At 42.5% G+C, this 18,762-nt stretch overlaps 1 protein-coding gene across 4 annotated transcripts in view; it reads left to right on the top strand.

Annotated features, from left to right (window-relative positions):
* Window positions 1–555: 555 nt before the first annotated feature.
* The window catches only part of FRRS1 (ferric chelate reductase 1), a 268,799-nt gene continuing 250,592 nt past the window's right edge, over window positions 556–18,762 (top strand). The window contains exon 1 of one of the 4 annotated variants that reach the window (XM_069232144.1): window positions 556–660. Coding sequence is in view for 1 of the 4 variants with exons in the window: in XM_069232143.1 (XP_069088244.1) it covers window positions 1,931–1,936 (6 nt within the window). In the remaining 3 variants the exon portion in view is untranslated. Of the gene's footprint in view, window positions 661–1,180; window positions 1,203–1,242; window positions 1,389–1,915; window positions 1,937–18,762 lie in introns of those variants that run through there. The other 3 variants (XM_069232146.1, XM_069232147.1, XM_069232143.1) reach the window with 3 other exon arrangements.

The following is an 18,762-nucleotide window of genomic DNA, read 5'->3' as shown; positions in this document are numbered from 1 at the left end:
GAGTGTTTGAGAAACTCTGAAGAGCGCTACTCCTTTCACACACCATCTTAATTTTTAATGTACAATCGTTAGCAAAACAATATATTGGGGCTTGTTTTGGGGTAGGTGTCTGTTGTTGTGTGACAGTTCTCGGTGCAATAACAGAGCACTCACAGAGAGGCACCCAAATACTGGTCACGAGGCATTGCTGCGTAAAAACAGAATTTTAGTGAGTGTGTTTTAAGCCGTGCTCTTAAGGCCGCGCTCTTGGAAAGGATGCCCAATTAAGCCCTTTGGCTCTGTTAAGAGACCCCCGCTCTTTACAGTCAGCTTAAAGAACTGTGTAGTACTTTCTCAGTTGTAAAGTGTGCTAACTCAGACTCCCACCGTCTGCAGAAAGAAAACATCCACCTATGTAAGCGAGAACCAAGTTGCTGGCCTGCCCCTCATTTCATATTTTCACCTATTGATGTTTTAACGTATGACCCCGTTAAGATCATTTTAAGTTAGGATTCTGTGTCAATACTCGGGTTTATCCGCTCACACGTATTCCCTATAGTTCAAAGGGGAGTAGTTGTCCTGTTTCAGCTGATAAATGGCTCCACCCATCTGCTGAAACGCGATACAACCTGAGCAGCGACACGGAAGTCTCTTCGCAGAGCGCCGGTCTCCCCAGACAAGGTACGTGCGGCTTATTCATGTTAAAGTAATTCTCTGGCAAATGCTTTTCCCAAACTGAAGGTACAACTTATTCAAGGTGTTCGTGGCAATGCAGCAACAAGAGACCCCGCCTGCTGCTTATTCAGGCTTGTGTGGTTTGCTTTCTGGGACAGCATGGCTTCACGGGACGTGCCTGCAAACAAGCAGGGATGAACAAAACATATTTAAAGTCCCCATTAGTTTACAGTGCACCCACCGCATGGTCGAATAATCCGGCTCCTGCCCGCGGAGCGGCTAATGGCGCCTACTGCTACTTGCAGGGCGCCTGGCGATTTTCTAAGTCTGAGTGCTGATTTTGTACATTAACCTAGTGTTTTGCTTTAAAGCCGATTACAATTGTGCCGTGCCTTTTCACTGCTTTGGTTTTTTATTTTTTTAGATTAATATGTGCAGACCAGCTGGATTGTCATGTTTTACCTGCATTTTCACGTGTTCTTCCTAACGCAATCCCTTGAATTTAAGAGCAGGGGCGATGTTACGGGACCGCTGCGCAGGCAGTCGAAGTGAGTGGAGGAATTGTTGAAGACAAATGTTTGCCTTTTGTCCCCTGCTTTCCCGCCCTACACCCAAGGCTCCTTGGGGTGATCCTGTTTGTTGCTCGATCTTCGTTGGAGGGACAGAAGAGTGGTTGGTTGTTACTGCTGTATGGGCGAAGGTCTCGCCTAGCTCTTTGCGTTCAGGAAAAGCAGGTTACTAGTGCTGTATTTTAATTTGCAAACCAAACGTCTTCTGGGAATTGTAGTCCGCGTTTGCTTCAATTGAACTATAACATTTACTAACACGAACTTGTAAGAGCTAAGCCATGCGCTGAAAACATTGTGTCCTGTGCTCCAGTTTCCTAATTTGCAGACAATCACGAATTCCCAGGGGCGAAACAAAGGTCCCCGCGATGCGGGGACCCCCCAGGCTCCAAGGGCCCCCCCTCAGAATTGCACCTGGCCTGAGTGAGTGCGGAGGGGGCCCCTTTCAGTTTCTTTACGCCACTGCTAATTCCTATAGCATTATCAGAACCACCTTATGACTCCGCATCATCAGGGCACACATTTTCCAGTCCTCGATTTTCCATTTATGAATCGCGCCTTCTGGATGCGCTAGTACAGCGACGACCGCTGAAATACACCAGCAGTCTCAGAATGGATATGTAAGGGTCAAAGCAAGCCCAGGGCTGAGAAGGGTGACTGTGGGGATAACATGGTATTTTTGAAGACGGAAGCTGACAGCAGATGGCTGGATGAAGGTGGGATGTCCCATTGCTAGCTCCGTACTTTCATTTAACAAAGCTGAGCATTCTGAAAGTTTTAATTTTTGAAGGGGAGAGCACCACTTGCACACGCACCGTAGTGGTCATCACGCACGACATGAAAACACTTCCCGCATGGGCTCCAAAACCCCCACACCCTTCCAGCCACACACCCTATCGAGCGCAGCTTGCTATCCTTGTGGGTAAGTGCTTCGGGGGTAGTAAGCGCTATACAAATGATATAATACACCTTTTTAAATAATAATGATTTAATGAAGAAAAACCTGGGGCATTCATCATGGCGTCTTACTGACAATACCAGCCTAGCAGTCCTTGATGCTCGTGTAGTCAGAGGGGCACGTTTACAAGTGGACAACATGGGTCTTACTTAGAGCACACTCCCCCGATGTAGTAATAATGTTGTTACCCTTGGATTGTACTGTTCTTTGCAAGCAAGGAGGAATATCTGCATTAAATTATTGCTGTGTTTTTAAACCTTTTTTCCAGCATTTATTTGCTCTTGGCTTACTTTCGCCAGTGGAAGCCCGTGCTCCATACTATCTGGCACATACATTGGTGAGGTATTATATGTGGTCCTGAGCCTGGCCCGGAGCAGTCCACTGGGGGACAAGGTGTAGCCCACTATGGGGCACTCTCTGGCAAAGTGCCGTGTGGGAGGCAATGACTGGTGATAAGGATCTGTATGTGGCACATGGTCCAGCGAGTGTCCGTATCTGGCACAGAACCCATTATGGAGCAGAATCTGGCAAAGAGCCGGTGGGGGCTCTGTGTGGCACAGAGCTCAGACATGGCTCTTCGAACGATAGCAACACCCCTCCGCCCCCAGCGCCTCAAAACCCTAACGGGTACATAGCGCGCTTTATAAATCTATTGATTGAGGGTTCAGTGGTAGAGCTATACGTGGTACAGAGGTTGGTAATGGGTGGCATCTGGTACAGATCTCCGGTGGACCATCCCTGGCATGGTAAATTTACAGTGAGAAGCAACATATATAATGCATACACAAGCTATAGGCTTCTGGGACTAGTGACGGTACTAAGATGCATTGCCACAGATGTGCTTGGGGCTCTTCTGGAATGAAGTAGGCGTTGCAGATCAATTATGTTTGTACTATTGCATTTGATCGTGCAAGTGTTGAAGAGCTTTGTTTAAAAAGTTGTGCTTGTGTGAATCCTTCGACTTGTCTAAATATGGGGTTATTGATCATTGGTGAATCTTAGTTTGAGAAACGTTTCAAAAGAACTGGTGACATATTCCAGGAAATCCATTTACAGCTCTTTGCAGAGAAACAAAATGTTGTGTTTAAGCCCCATGGGTGGATGATATTAAATTATTTGAGGTATTTTAAGTGGGAGGAAATCACCAGAGCTCCCGGGTGGCAAAGGATGAGATAGGGACAGGTGTTGTCACAGACCAGTAACCAATGTGCTGGCTCCGAGGATTAACACACCCATTTCATAGAAGGCCTATGTTTTACGCACAGGTTCGATTGTCAGTGGGTCTACTTGGCTTTTCATCTGTCCAGCGGTGCTAGAACGAGCACCATTGAGTCGAGTAACAATGGACATCTGCTCTCCACGCTATAATCTATCTGGCAGTTAGTAAGCATTTCACAAAATGGTCTTGTGTGATACATTGTTTGACTAGAGACAAGCTTAGTTAGAGAACGTGTTGGGTATTGGCCACTTATTGACTGTAGTTTGAGAACATACAGCTTTGACTCATTGACCTGCTCCGTCATCGGAATCACATATTGGTAGCAGTTACTATGCTTGGCTTTGCTTTTGGTAATCCGGGGCTGTCCTTGCTACATCCTACCATCAGTAACCAAGTAAGCGTGTTTTACAGACTGTTCAGTTTCAGTAAATCCCACTTCTTAATCTTTCACTGGGCCTTCAGTAGCATATGGAAGACCGCAGAGAGACTGAGGCTGGGAAAAGATGGCAACTCCGCAATGTCAAAGGTGGTGTGAAATCTCTTTTACTACCCCTGACACTTTGATTAAAGGATGCCCATGCTATCAGTGATAACCATCGAATCAAGGGTTTTGTACAAGGCAATCTATGATGGATGGTGCCTGAAAAGTGTGCAGTAACAAGTTTGTTGCGAAGTTAATGGTGAGTTCCTGTAGTCAAATTCTTGTGTAGCAAGTGATGTTGGTTTTAAACTGTGCTCTTGTAGGGTGGCATTGTAGCGTTCTGAGTGAGTTATACAACCTTGTATCCTTGACGCATCCAATTGTCCAACAAGCAGTATTCTAAACCGCTTAAAAAACAGGATGCCACTGGTATTCAGGAAGGATGCGCTGGTATTCAGGATCAGGATCCAGCATAGAAGATTTATGATGGCAAATTTGACATGTTTACTAGTTCGCCGGAACCATTAATGTGTATCGATCTGGTACTTGGAAGATGCCGTACAGCACCAGCACAGAGCCGTATCTAGCGTGGATATCTAATGATGGTGTTTCTCTTCCCATCCTTTTCACCCCCAAGGCTGGGCCACACCTGTGTCATCAGAGATGCCCTGGTACTACTTCCTGCTCCGAGAATTGGGCTGCACTGACCTGAAACTGGCACCTTTAGCTTTGACAAATTCCTTGGATTCTTGAGTTATCCACCTGGTAAAGTTCTGGAGAGGACATGGTGTAGATGTGCAGTATGGCCCTGACTCTCAATAAAAGTTCCCCCACTGCCTGTGCGAATTGGTGTATCAAGTGAGGGGCCCCACTCCCCATGTGTTCTCCCAGTGCCAAAAAATGTGATTGCCACCAGTGGTTTACCAGCCATGAACGGGTTGTGCCCTCTGGACATCTAGTTTTGATATAATTTCTGGATGGTAATCTTGGTGAGAGTGGGTAAATGGTTGGCTATTTTTGAACAGAGAAGGATATTAGCCACATACAGGAAAAAAAATGGATCACTTTTTATGATTCTCGTCCGAGCATGGCGCACAACATACCAAGACAAGGATGCACCTCTATGATAGACATTTGAGGTCATAGGCTGCAGCTGTTGTCGGCATTCTTGTAGGTATTTACGGAACACTGTATAATTGTGCTCATGTGGGCATAATCACATTTTCGATAAGCCAAAACGATTCAACCGAGTCTTTCTCCAGTTGGAAAATGAGAAGGCCTCTATTTGAGGCAGATGTTATAAGTGATCTAAAAATCCATGAGTGAAACCTTTGTTACAAACCAGGCTACATATGATGCTAGTCTATAATTAAGATAATAATTAAAATGACAGGGTGCGTATGGGAACTACTAATCCCAATGACCCTTGCAGTGTTGCCCTGACTGTCAGTTGTCGAAACTGGAGCCAATAGTCCCTCTTCGAGCGAGAGGCCTGTGTAAGAAAAATAAATCGACTCATTTTATAAAAATCGATTGAGTTCATTTGGTATGTAACTGAGAAACATGGGGTCGAACTTTATTTTTTATTTATTTATTTTTTATTCAATAACTTTATTTCAGAAAATTAGATACAATCCAATTTTGAAATATCACACCAGTTATATAACCTGATTATGAGCACATCTTTCAAAAGTACAGTTTGAGTAGGTAATAATGAACTATAACAAACTAGGTCACTGGTAAAATCTGAGGAAAAAGAAATGAGAAAACATATGTTTGTGGCCTAGAAACTTCTCGCTAACTACGTATTAACATACCAGTGACATGCTAATGGCCCTGCACTTTTTGTAATTCCTGCCAAATGGAGTTTAACAGATTTATGTGATCCTTGCCAGGCTAGCAATGTCCAATTGCAAAGTATGTATCCGTAACTTGCTAGATTAGCTCCGGTTTTATACAATGATAATCTTTGCTCCTGTTGCCAACTGAACTTGTGTTTTTTTTAATTGTGACAGTTTGGCTGTGTCATAGAAAATTATCAAGTCTTCACCTTCATAAAGGCCTAACTTACTTGTCCATCTTGTCAGATGTCCCAAAAATTATTTGTATGTTTTTGCTGCCTGAGGAGGTTGGTATGCCTAAGTATGTATTTCGTATATACATCAACTACTCCATGTCAGTAATGCTTTCATTCAATTCCCAGTTATTCTTAATATTTTCAGGGTGTTCACAACTAACCAGAAGATTAGTGACCTCACTTTACAGTCTATGATCTGGAACTGCGTCCAGCAACCAATACACTCTCCCCCCCTCTCCTGCTGCCCCAACTGTTAAGGCCCATCCATCCATTTACCCACCTTCGCTTTGGGTCGTGGGTTGCAGGCTTTTGGATCATTTGGGGCAGAATCTTAGCTACCCGGTCTACAACCTACTCCTCGCCCCCCTTCCCTGCCAGGGGGGGAACTAAGACAAGCATTAGCAAAGGCAATATTTCTTGACTACGTGAGATTTATTGGTTTTGCTAATGTTTTTTAACTATGGTGCACATGGCTGAAAGCAATGTAAAAAAGCTGTCTGACACAGCCAGCCTTGTCTGCCTTATACTACTTTTTTATTTTCAGTTATGCTGCACTGGAGCTAATGCTGACTTATAATATGGCTAAAACAACCTTGACAAAGCCAATAGATCTCACATAGGCGAGACCTATTGGCTTTGTCAATGCTTGGTATGGAATGCCATAAGGTTAGTTATCAGTATTTAGATAGTGTTTACAAAGGCTAAAGTGCCAATGTTACAGAATGGAGAATGCTCTTTCCAAGGTCTTACTGTGTCCAGATTCAGAAGCAGTTTAGGACCATATAAAAACTGCCAAAATGTGCCATGTAAATGTGCTGAACGTAACATAAGTTGTAGGTAGGCAGAAAAGTCCAGTAAGTTACAGCTGTTATTACACTGATGCTTTGCACTTTGTGTTACTTTGGGTGCAATGGTTAGAAAATAATCAAAATGCACTCCTGACTGCTTGTTTAGTAGTAAAATATAGCAATAATCGGTGCTCAGTGGGTTTCCTAAAGTTGTTGGCCCCTGTGCTGCTGCACCATCCAAATCATAACCCTTAGTGCTTGCAAGGTAACTGCGCTTGTGACCGCTTGCCTAGTGGTGACATATAGCAATGACTGATGTTCAATAGGTTTCCTAGAGCTAATGGCCCCTGTGCCGCTGCACCTGCCACACAATCCAAGTGCCTGAAAGGGAACTGCCCTTGGGACTGCTTGTAGAGTAACAAAATGTAGCAATAATCTGTGCTTGGTGGCTTCCCAAGAGCTTTTGCCCCCTGGTCCACTGCACCATCCAAATCCTGGCCCTAGTGCTTGCAAGGTAACATGAGGCAATAGTTTATATCCAGTAATGTATGTGTGCCAAATAAGGCACAGTTGCAGACGGAATACATAATTTAGTTTGTAGCTAAATAAACACAAAGCTTTCATAAAAAGTGCCTTTAAACTTATCCAACTCCCCAAAATGAGTTGCCACAAATGTCCTAAATAAAAGATCTGTTTTACATATCAAAGTGAAAATCAACCATTGTTAAATTGTTACAATGTGGCTGGCATTGTTCTGTGAAAAGATCTTATCCTGTGCTTGACAGTGAATGGGCCATAAACAGTGTAAATTGCCCAAGATCACCATATATTAAGCCAGAGGTTGCCAACCTGTGGTCCGAGGACCCCAGGGTGTCTGCGAGGACTCCTCAGTGGGTCCGCGACTGCTTCGAAAATTAAATTATATTAACAGATTTGGTCTCCAGCTTTCAATAATGACTCAGTGAGGGGTCCCCGGATGCCAGTAATGACTAAGTGGGGGTCCCCGGGGGTCCAGTAATGATAAAGTGGGAGACCACAGAATTCAATGTTGGGAACCACTGTCTTAAGCTGACCCTGAGACTGAAATGCTGTTTTGTACTTTGTTCCTAAAAAGGCAGTTTCACAAATTAAATGGACTCGAAGAATTGTGTAAAAAAAACAAACAAAAAAAAAAAACGTGCAAATGTTTTGTGCAGATGAAGAAAAAGATACCCTTTGAGATGGCTATGTCTAAAATAAAAAAAGGGAACAAGCAGGTTCCATGGAGAAAGGCTGCACTCCTCTTTCCTATAAAGGCTGCCACTTTGAAGTCAGCAGAAAGCCAAACAAAATAACCAGCTTTCCACAAAAACACAGTTTGCTTTTTGACCGCAGTGTTTGAATGCCCGAGCAAACGTGACAGTTAAGAATAAGATGTAAAGGCCTGTTGACGGAAAAGGAGTTTCTGGAGGTATTCAGTGAACATGGCTTTCTCATCGGGTGGGACAAAGTGAACCCGGAGAGCTTAAAACAAATAAAGCCAGTCAATGTGATGGAAGACAAAATGAGTTCCAAAGCCAATGGCAGGTGACGGGCAGGATGCGTCCCTAGATCAACTTTTTGAAAGTCCCCAAGATGTCTTTAGCAAAGAGCTGCCTGGTAGGCTGCAACCTAAACAAGCATTTGCAATGCAACGGGTCTCGCGTTTGCTGATGTTAGAGCTGATAGCGTTGTAAACTCCTAACCCGACTTTTCAACTATCGGCAAAAGTGCATTTATGTACCTAACCCTAAAAAGTGCAATTAACTATGTAAAGCGCTCGACTTCTGCCAAGTGAAATCGCGCTAGTAAATTAGAGAAAAAGTAGTCCACGAGCCGGACAGAAAACAGCGAGCCTCGCATGTTTTCTGTACTTGGTCGATGCGCTTGAGGAGGGCTAGCCACCGGAAAAGGCATGACGTATGCATGCCTTCGACTAATGAAAGCAAGCAGATTTTATTAGGCAAGCCCACGAACCAATGAAAAACACTGACGTGACGTCCACAGGGCTCCGAGCCCTTTTCTAAACACTAAAGCGTCTCGCTGCGATACGCATGCAACGCAGGCTCGACCCTAAAAAGAGCACTTGTATTATGTCACACTGGAAACTTTTGTAATGTTTTTCTGATGCTGTTACTCGTCAAGATTCAATGATTTTATTTAATACCTGAAAATCCACACTTCTGGAGCTAACCAAGGACTCCATCCGGTAGCACAGTTCAAATGACAAATCCCATTTTAAATATAAAATATTGCCGCTATAAAATACTTTGATGTTCATATTGTAGACAAATAAAGTGCTTGGACTGCGTGTTTTTGGATTGTTTATCGTAGTACTTCGATCTTAACACTGATCAATCTTTCTCTGAATAAGGGTCTAATGCACTTGTGTGGCTCTGCGTTGTTTATTCCTGCTTGCTTAGCTCTCGCAACATCAGGGGAAGCAATGTAGATTAGGCTTATAATTGGGGCTTGGCTTTTATTGTTGTAACTATTGGCACAGACATCTTAACTTTACAGAATGATTCTGATTTGAATACTTTATTGTGAGAGATTTTTTTTTAATCCAGGCAGGAGCTGCTGTGGAAAACGGGCAGTGGGTGTTTTTCTTTAAGTGCGTAGATGTACTGGAGCTTGTGTGTGTACAGTGGCCTAGTTAACCCCCTACTTTAGCTGCTTAAATGGGGGCTGCTTCTAGGACTAATGGTCTGGTGAACTGCGTCCCACATAAACAATAGTTAGATATAAATGGGTTATTCTGTCTGTTGGTGCAATGTTCATCAATATAACTTATGGAAAAACATGAGGCAGGCTTTGTCTGCTGTGGGCAATTATGCAAAGTGAAGGAAACCAATATTAATGATGACATGGTAAGCTTCAGGGAGAAAAGTAAGAAAGGTAAAACTATGTATGGCAGAAAAAAGATAGGTAGGTGCAAATGGGAAAAATCAGGAGCGAATGGAAGGAAATGTGTAAGGTGTAAATATTGGACCTTGGGAACACTCCTGCACCAGTGGAAGACTTCAGAAGGACTGCCTGGACCCCCAAAAGACAGTCCTGATGTTTGAGGCCTGCTTGCTCTCCTCAGGCCTGCCCTGCTGATGGAGGCCTGCCTTGTTGCTTGAAGGGGAACTGAACCAGTTCTTTGCACCCAGGGCCACCAGAAGTAATTTCCAAGGGCTATTTGGCTGGCCTACTGTGTGAGATACAAGGACTTAATGAGCTCCAGAGATCTTGAAGCCTGCACCTGGAGTGAAACATAACCCCCCCAAGTTATGGAGCCTTGGAATTGGTGTTAGGAGTGCTGCTCCCTCCTAACCCTAAAACGTGGGACATTGAAAAAAAAACACCGAAAAGTGCCAGAGAAACTGACAGAAGGCCAGGACTTAACTGTCAGCTGATCTACCCAAGTTGCATGGCTGGCCGTTTTGACTTTACTATAGCTCCTGCTATTCTTTTTTCTCTGCAGCAGCAAATCCTTTTCACCAGGACCTCTCGGTGAAAGTAAATGGCCTTATGGAGCCCTCTTCAGCTACAGTGTGCTGCTTCGTCCCGGTGGAGGTTTTGAACTTGCAAAAGTTGCCTAGATCCGAAGGTAAAAATCTTCACAGGGTTTGACAGTGACTGGCTCCCCATCAATGACTACTTCCTCAGCCTTGTAATCTTCCTTCTCCTGCTCCGTGCTTTTCCTGCCATCATTGATGCTTAATAGAAACTGGACCCAGTGCTCCCTGGTGGCAAAGGCTCCTACTCGGGGACAGCCTGCTGCCTTGCCCCACTGAACTCTTTTCTCCTAGACTTTTCTTCAAGAACTTTACTAAGTCTGAAGGTAAGTTGAGTCTGAGCCCAAACCACCTTTATCTGCCCATGGTCCATTGCAGTCGCCTTAACTTTGCCCTAGCCTTGTATGACCAGATACCTGCAGCTGGCACTTTGAACTTTGATTAGGCACTGGTTTTCACTAAAATACATTTTAAAAATCATAACTCCTGTTTCAACTGATTAGATTAAAATTTATTTTGGTATCATTTTATTTATTAGCATGTATCCCATGTTTTTTCTCTCAATTGGTTTGAGATTGTTCTTGTGTTTTCACTTTATTGCTGTGTAAATACGTTCTACATTGTCTTTAAATTGAGCCTTTCTGCTTTTGTGCAGAGCTACCGTGGTTAAGCACAAGTTAATTTATTTACTGTTGTGGTTTATCAGGACAAGGATTGTGATCATTGCGTACATTGGGCTTCCGCTCCCTCAACCAATAACCCAATTTCTTACGTCCAAAATCTGCAGTAGGAGTGAAGGAAGGATAAACTGTGCGTGAGTTCAGTGTACCAGAGCATGAGAGTTTATTCTTTGGAGTGCAGGTACACTTGCATGTTCTGTTACAGCAGTGACCTGAAACTGTCTGGCTCTCTACTCTCCATTACAGTGCTGTTGCTCTGAAGACAGTGGCAGGTCCACATTGTGCAGGGCTTACTGTGGGAGGTGATTGAAGGAGCATGACACAGGGCAAAGCACTAGCTGTGTCGAAGGACAAATAACACATAAAAAAAAAAAGGGTTTTGTTGAGGTGAGTGAGTTCCACTGTTTTGAAATGTGTGCCCCTCTTCATACCATAGGCATCAATTGTGCCCCTCATCACCATGGCTATGGAAACCATCAAAGGGAAAATGAGCTCAGCCCATGATACAATGGTGGCATCTTTTAGAATACTTTGGCTATTTTTAGGGTCGCGCATGCGTATAGCAGCAAGACTCTTTAGTGTTCAGAAAAGGGCTCGAAGCCCTGTCAACATCACGTCAGTGTTTTTTATTGGTTCGTGGGCTTGCCTAATAAAATCTGCTTGCTTTCTTTAGTCGAAGGCACGCATATGTCATGCCTTTTCCAGTGGCTAGCCCTCCTCGAGCGCAGCGACCAAGTACAGAAAACATGCGGGGCTTGCTGTTTTCCATCGGGCTCGTGGACTTCTTTTTCTCTAATTTACAAGCGCAATCTCGCTTGGCAGAAGTCGAGCGCTTTACATAGTTAATTGCACTTTTTCGGGTTACGTATATAAATGCACTTTTGCCCGATAGGTGAAAAGTCTGGTTAGGAGTTTACAACGCGATCAGCTCTAACATGAGCAAACGCGAGACCCGTTGCATTGCTAATGCTTGTTTTGTGTTGTTTCCTCTGGTGTAATGCTGGCCTTAGCATTTTAGGAATATTTGTTGTGGACTCCAAAGGCAAAATGCTGGCCCTGGTGCCAAGATTGTAAATATTGGCATACTATGCTGTTTTCATTTATAGCATGGTGGTTCCCCCTTTTTACAATGCTAGGCCAGGACAAATGGCTGTAGTTTTTGGCATACTATTGACATCATTGACATGATACCAATCCTTTGTATGATAATGGCTCTGGCATAGGGGTGGTCATTATTGGCATATTTTGGGTGGCCATGGTACAACAGTATCTATCCATGGTATAATGCTGGCCCTGGTGTACTTATCATTCTTGGCATATTGTGGGCTTTCATAGCATGGTTGTGACCCTCTGGAATAAAACGTCTGGCTTACGATATACGTTGTTGGCATGAGATGGTGACATAGTGGCCTTCAAGGCAAAATCTAGCCATGTGTGGTGAATGTGCAAGTCCCTCTAAGTAACTGATGAAAATGACTGACTGCTAATGTTTGAGCAGAAAAAATGTATTTACTAAAAATGAAAAACATGGTATTTCAAGGACAAATACTCCCTTTTTTTCCCATGAAAATGACAAACCTTTCTTTTATAATGTATTTATTTGTATAAACGGACAAGTTGATGTTTTAGGACAAAACAGTTGTACTTACAAATCTATTTTAAGTTGACAAGGAAGTGGTAATCATTGTTAACTAAGAGCCCAGTCTTAAATATTTGTGTAACTGGTCTGCTGTCTGAGCGTGGTGAAGCGCTGGGGATCGGCGTGCTTTGCCAATGTTTATTTTTCCACTCTGTTCTTCTGGAGATTCACAATGAAAGTATATGTTGAGAATCTAATTGGGTGAGACAGGATGGAAAAATGGAAGTGAAATATAGCAGTGGATAAAGATGTGGGTAAAAAAAAAAAAAAGATAAACCATTACAATTGCACTCTCCAAATGGCAGGGTCACCTATTCCTCTTTACTAAAATATGCACCATTATAATACCTCACCTTCCATTTTTTTGTTGGGTTTTTTGGTAGGGTAACTCACCAATACATCCCTTTCAAGAGTCAGACCTACTTGACGTATCAGTATTTCACGAGTTTTCATTGAAACATACAGCTTTTAGAAAACGTATGTGAAAATTGTAAATGAAACATGAAAAAATCACCTCGCCATTTTCAGGGCTCACAAGCTGCACTGGTCGTTACTTGTTTGTAGCAGCTCATTAATTATTTGCGTTTTGTTTAAGTGCAAAGGCTTAACCCTGGTCTGTTTGCCCCATCCTCTGTTGGCTAATTATGATTTAATTTGTGTAGAGATTTGGTACCACCGTTTTGACCCATTCCACTACATTGCTCTCTCCTACTTTTTTTTAATTATCTATAGACACTCCCAACCTAATGTGCTTTCTTTTCACAAACCTCGCCCCATCCCTTTCCTCTTCCCTGTTGCACTGTCATTTTTTATTTTATTTATTTATCTATTTCGTGTAGTCCTGCAAAACCTAGAAATAGGCTGCTGTGTTACAGTGGGTTCTGACTAAGCTGGAGATACCCACATATTAACATTAGCTGACGTGGCTGCAGGGTTGTCTTTAAAACTTGATGTGGCAGCAGAGATAATTGCACATGCCATAGTCTCAAACAGTATGAGAACATTTTGAGGCTGATAATCATCTGAGTACTTCAGCAAACTCTTAAATTAGTCTTCACAGTTAAATTCCAAACTCAGGCTAAGAAAACAAGGATAAATACCTCGTGCAGCTTCCTAGTTTGAGCCCTGACGATTCTGAGGATGCATTTGCCATTTACACAACAGCTCTGACCGCTAAACGGCAAACAACGAAACTTCAGAAATAGCTCCCATCCTGTTTGTCTAAACACATCTTTTTGTCTTTCCCAGACCTTGGGCTTTGTCAGAGGAGTACACTTCTGGTGCAGGTATGGATGGGTTCAGGTGTTTATGGAAGCCAGCAAAGTTGGGTTAGCCCTTTACTTTATAATGCTAAATGCTGCTTGGTAAATTATTTTGTTTTAATTAGTAAATGGTTTGAGAAGCTCAAAACTTTGCTTTTGCAGGCCAAGCTGGATACATGTGCCATATAGTTGAAGTTTTCTTAATGCTGTTCTGTTACAAGCCAGAGGAAGCCATTGCCCAGATATTGTGTATTCTACAATATTGATATGAGCATCTCTGGCGTTGGGTTACCCCATTTCACCCTACTCCCAATTCTTGTTCTCTCACCCCTTGAACCAAAGAACTCTGGACAAAAGTTACTTTCATGAGCCACATTTGTCCCACTGGCCTGAGGCCATATGTCTTTGTCCAAGTGCACAAGGTCAGAATCTGCTTGACTTTTATATATTGGTCAAAGGAAAGGTGACGTGGGAGGTGCAAAGCCATTACATATTCTTAGAGTGGTGTTGATATGTGCGTGCTGCTCAGTCAAAGGGCCAGGTCTTGAGGTCGCCCGACACAGTTGCATCTCCTCCCACCTCCAAAACCTACACTGACTCCCAGTCAACAAGCGCATCACATACAAACTCCTGATCCACACCTACAAGGCGTTGCACAACATAGGACCGGCATACCTCAACCACCGCCTTGCCTTCTATGTACCCAACAGACACCTCCGTTCCTCCCAGCTCACTCTTGCAGCTGTCCACAAGATCTGGAAACGCACAGCAGGAGGAAGAACCTTCTCCTACCTAGCAGCCTGGACATGGAACACACTACCTCTCAAGCTCGGGCAAACCGCATCACTGAAGCAGTTCAGGAAGGACCTCAAGAGCTGGCTCTTCGACTGAGCAGCACACCCACAAACCATGCCTTGAGACTATATGGGTGATTAGCCACACGCTACAAATCTATGATTGATTTTGTCAGACTATAATTTGATGGCAGCAGTCCTGCATGGCGTCCTGCTTGGGTTGGCTAGAAAACTGAGTCTCAGATGTAGGTAGCATCAGCTAGTTTTGCATGTCCAAAGTTTCATGAGTTATGGCAGTGATTACATGAGAGCGGACATTCTCTTGTATCTGCCTATCCTTCTCTCCCTTACTCCCTCATTCCCTTTTACTGCTCTTCAATAATATAGCTAATAAGTCTATTATCTGTGATTGGTATTTACCATGGACTGTTAACGTAATGCTTGTGCATGCTCAGGCTCTACTCAGAATGATGTTACTTGCACTGCATTTCCCCATATATCATAAGGAAGTGCCATCTGGTAAGGTATGTGCACTGGAATTAATAAAACTAATACATTACAAAGAGTGGGCATTCTGCTGGGATTAAATGATATTAGATGGAAAGTGTTTCCAAAGATAGTCAAATATCCAATGTATAACAATCTGCTTGAGTCATGTGATGGACGGCAGGTGGGAGTGGTTAATGCTAAACGTGCCCCTTTCATCCATTTGTTAGATGATTTTTTTTTTTGTTTTTGTTTTTGCTCACTGGGTCTAACTCCTTTTGTGTTCTAGACAAACTCAACATTTAGAGCATTTGTAAGTAGGTGAAGATCTTGATATTATTTTTTAAAGAGATCCATGACCAACACCAAAGATGGTGCGTAGGGTTTATATTTTATTTGAGACACACTAGCCCCTGGGACTAATGCATCATCCCTGCAAAAGTTGGAATTTCTCTGGTCCAGGGCACGTAGTTGTATTGTACTGCACCCTTTGTATAGTGCTTACTACCTCCTACCTAGGGCACTGAAGTGCTGAGCCACACAGATATCCCACAACCAGAGGTAGGATGTGTGATTGGGAAGGTGAGTTTGCTTTTTCCATGGGAATTTTTTTTATTTTTTTCCTCATGTCATACATGATTACCACTGCGGTGTGGTTATGGAACGCAGCATCTAGCGGTCGATGGGTGAGGGTATGTGAGAGAAATAGACATGCAAATTATAATAATCCTTAATCATTTTAGCCACCGGGGCAGCATGATGTTGTGTGTTTGTACACCAAAAAGTGTGGTAACCAGAGAAGATCCAGTAATCCATACGGCAGCATGTGCCAGGCAGAGATGCTGCCGCATGAGTAACTAAGTTGCTCACTGTAGAGATTACATTTATCCAGCTGATAAAGTAGTGGTGTTGTTTAATAGGGTTGCAATACCTTCTGAAGAAAGATGTTTATACTAATAAAACATAATTGGTAGATGAATATATAAAAAAAAAAATATTTGGCTGCTTGTGGTTTTTCTCACATAAAACACAGAATCGTTCAATATACAAAGTCAGATCTGAGCATTCTACTAACATCTTTACATTGAGCAAAAGGGAGTTACATTTCTGTGGTTTAAAGAGGAAAGGATGGCTTCATATGTTCATATAGTGGATATACAAACTACTTATTATAATTTTAATTTAGCATGCATGTGTTGGTGAATTTGTGTGTGTTTATAGTGGTTGTGTCGAAGGTGAGTGCAAGGATGAAGAAAGGCATGAGTGTAAACATGAGTGACCATGTAGGATAACATATTGAGTGCCTAAAACCATCAGTGACCCAAAAGGTAACGTCATTTATTAGACAGACTTATTGGCATTGTCAATGCTTATTTCATTTGGCATCAGAAATATATATATTTTTTTTTTGGGTGGTGTTTGTGTATTATTTTTTTTAATTTTTTTATTTTTATGCAAAGCAACTTTCTTTGCACAGTTAATTCTGAATAATATAGGAAAAATGCTATATTTCAAGTTTTTTTTTTTCTTGATGATCGTGTGGTTCTTTGTAACCTATTTGCAGGATGCAGGTTTTCTGTCTTTTAGGGGAATAAATGTTATTTGAATTCTGCTGGGCCTTTAATATGATGCCGGGTTATGGTGTAAGCGTTTGTATTCTTTGGGTATACAAACCTAATTAAAACTAAATGTGCGCTGCTAAGAACTACAGCACATTGCACAGGCATACTGGCACTAATCCTGCAGCCGTGTCCAGTATAAAGTGCCCTCTTCAGCTGAATAACAACCCTGAAATGGATATATATTGCTGTTCTATAAAATATTGTTTGGAATATTATTAAAAATGTAATTTGTTTGTATTATCTTCTGTTGTCCGCACAGATTCGGACATTTTATGATGATGTTGTGGTTACTGTTGGCTATAAAGCAGATCAATGTCCCCCCCCACCCCCCTCCTTTTTTAGTTCGAGCGCAACCGTACGACCTCTTGTATACTTCTCCTGTGGGCTTTCAGCTATTTCTTTGTTAGATTAAGTGTCATTTAAAAATCCTTGTTTGCTAGTGGTGAGTCATGCCTCTTTGTCCCTCCTTCTGTGTGGGAGCAGGGACTAACTACTGTATAGTTACGCTTTGTCCTGTTTATCTGGTCTGTAGTTTTGTTTTTTGTTTTTTACTTTTTTTCCAGCTCGTGTCCAGGGAAGGTTCCATTTGATTTTGTTGTGGCCTTAAAGGCAAATGGAAAATGTTGACTGTTTGGCAAATGCCTCACACGCACTTTTTAAGACCTTCCCAGTCCATATCGCTAGCCAAAAATCAGGGCTCGCAGAGTTGAATAAACAGTGTTCCCTCTGTGAAGTGGCAAATTCTCAAGCAGTGTTTAATTTGAGCCGATGGTTGCTGCAGGGCATTGGGGTGGTACCAGCACTTATTTTTCCAGTTTCAGGTACTGCAGGAGAGGGAAATACACACAGACCATAAAGATGGAGGAAGAAAAAGACAAACAAACCATCACAAGCTGAAAACAGGGACCTGCAAGTGTTGGGGGGTGCATACAGTGTCCAGTAGTGAATTAAAGACACCAGCGCTCTTTCTTTCAACAACTAAGCCCTGGTCCCAAGATGAGTGATAGCTCAAAATATGTTGGCCTGCCCATAAGTACAGCATGCTAGAGACTGTTAACAGTTCACTCATTGCTAGTGATAAAGCAGGGATTTAAGTATCTCAGTCTCTTGGTAGAATCATCAAACAAAATCCCCCACTGGTTGTATGAACCTTTTGATTGTTGAAACCAATGTGGTTCCAGAAGGAAATGCAGAGAGGATGGTGTCCAGACCATAAGGGTTTTATTGACAAATTTAGTTCAGGTTACAAGTTAAATCAGCAAAATACGGAAAAAGCATATATATTTAAATATTCATAAATTTTGAACTTATGTGATCAAACCTAATATGTAAAACAGAATAACATACAGCAAATATGACCCAAGCAGGTTCCATAAATAAACCTCCCTCCCTCCCTATTCTAAATAAAGTATCCAAAGTTGCTAGGGGAAATCCCATGAGGAAGGTGTTGGCATCAGATGAACCAGGTTTAAGGTTCAATAGAAAGAGTCTGAATATTCAAGCATGAAGCTTAATGCTGTGGGCATGGGACATTAACAGAGTAGAGAAGAGGGCTTCTCTCAGCAAAGTCAGAAGAAGTCTGATCTGCTATCCTAAAGAGCACACAAAGCATGAAAGCAGTTTCCAGTATTCTTTGCCTTATCTTCCATTGAGCAAACCAATCAAAGTAAGGTGTTTTCAGGGAGTAGGTAGACTTCCTATGTTCCCAGTTTCCATCAAAGAAGCAATCATCTGGACAACTTTAGATGTAACATCAGCCCAGCCTGCCCGGAGCAGGATCGTATCTCCCAACGTCTCAGTCTCCATATCTGAGGCCAAAAGTTAATTAAAAGATCAGTAGTGTGCTAGTCTAATATAATTAACCTATTCTAAGCGAACAGGATCATAGACATACACCTGCAAAGAATGGAAAACAAGACACTTGCAAAACCTTTTATTAAATACAATTGTGCACTGATGCCTGGTAACAAGTCAGGCCAACACTAGCTCAAAACAGGTTCTGAAAGAATGCAGTTAGCATAAGTGATTTATAAAAATGCAATTTTAAAGAACACATAAACTTCTTTCATAGTAAT

Source organism: Pleurodeles waltl, chromosome 4_2, assembly GCF_031143425.1.
Source record: "Pleurodeles waltl isolate 20211129_DDA chromosome 4_2, aPleWal1.hap1.20221129, whole genome shotgun sequence".
In the NCBI taxonomy this organism is placed as follows: Eukaryota; Metazoa; Chordata; class Amphibia; order Caudata; family Salamandridae; genus Pleurodeles; species Pleurodeles waltl.
The sequence above is the reverse complement of the archived record's forward strand: the minus strand, read 5'-3'. Positions and strand labels throughout refer to the sequence as shown.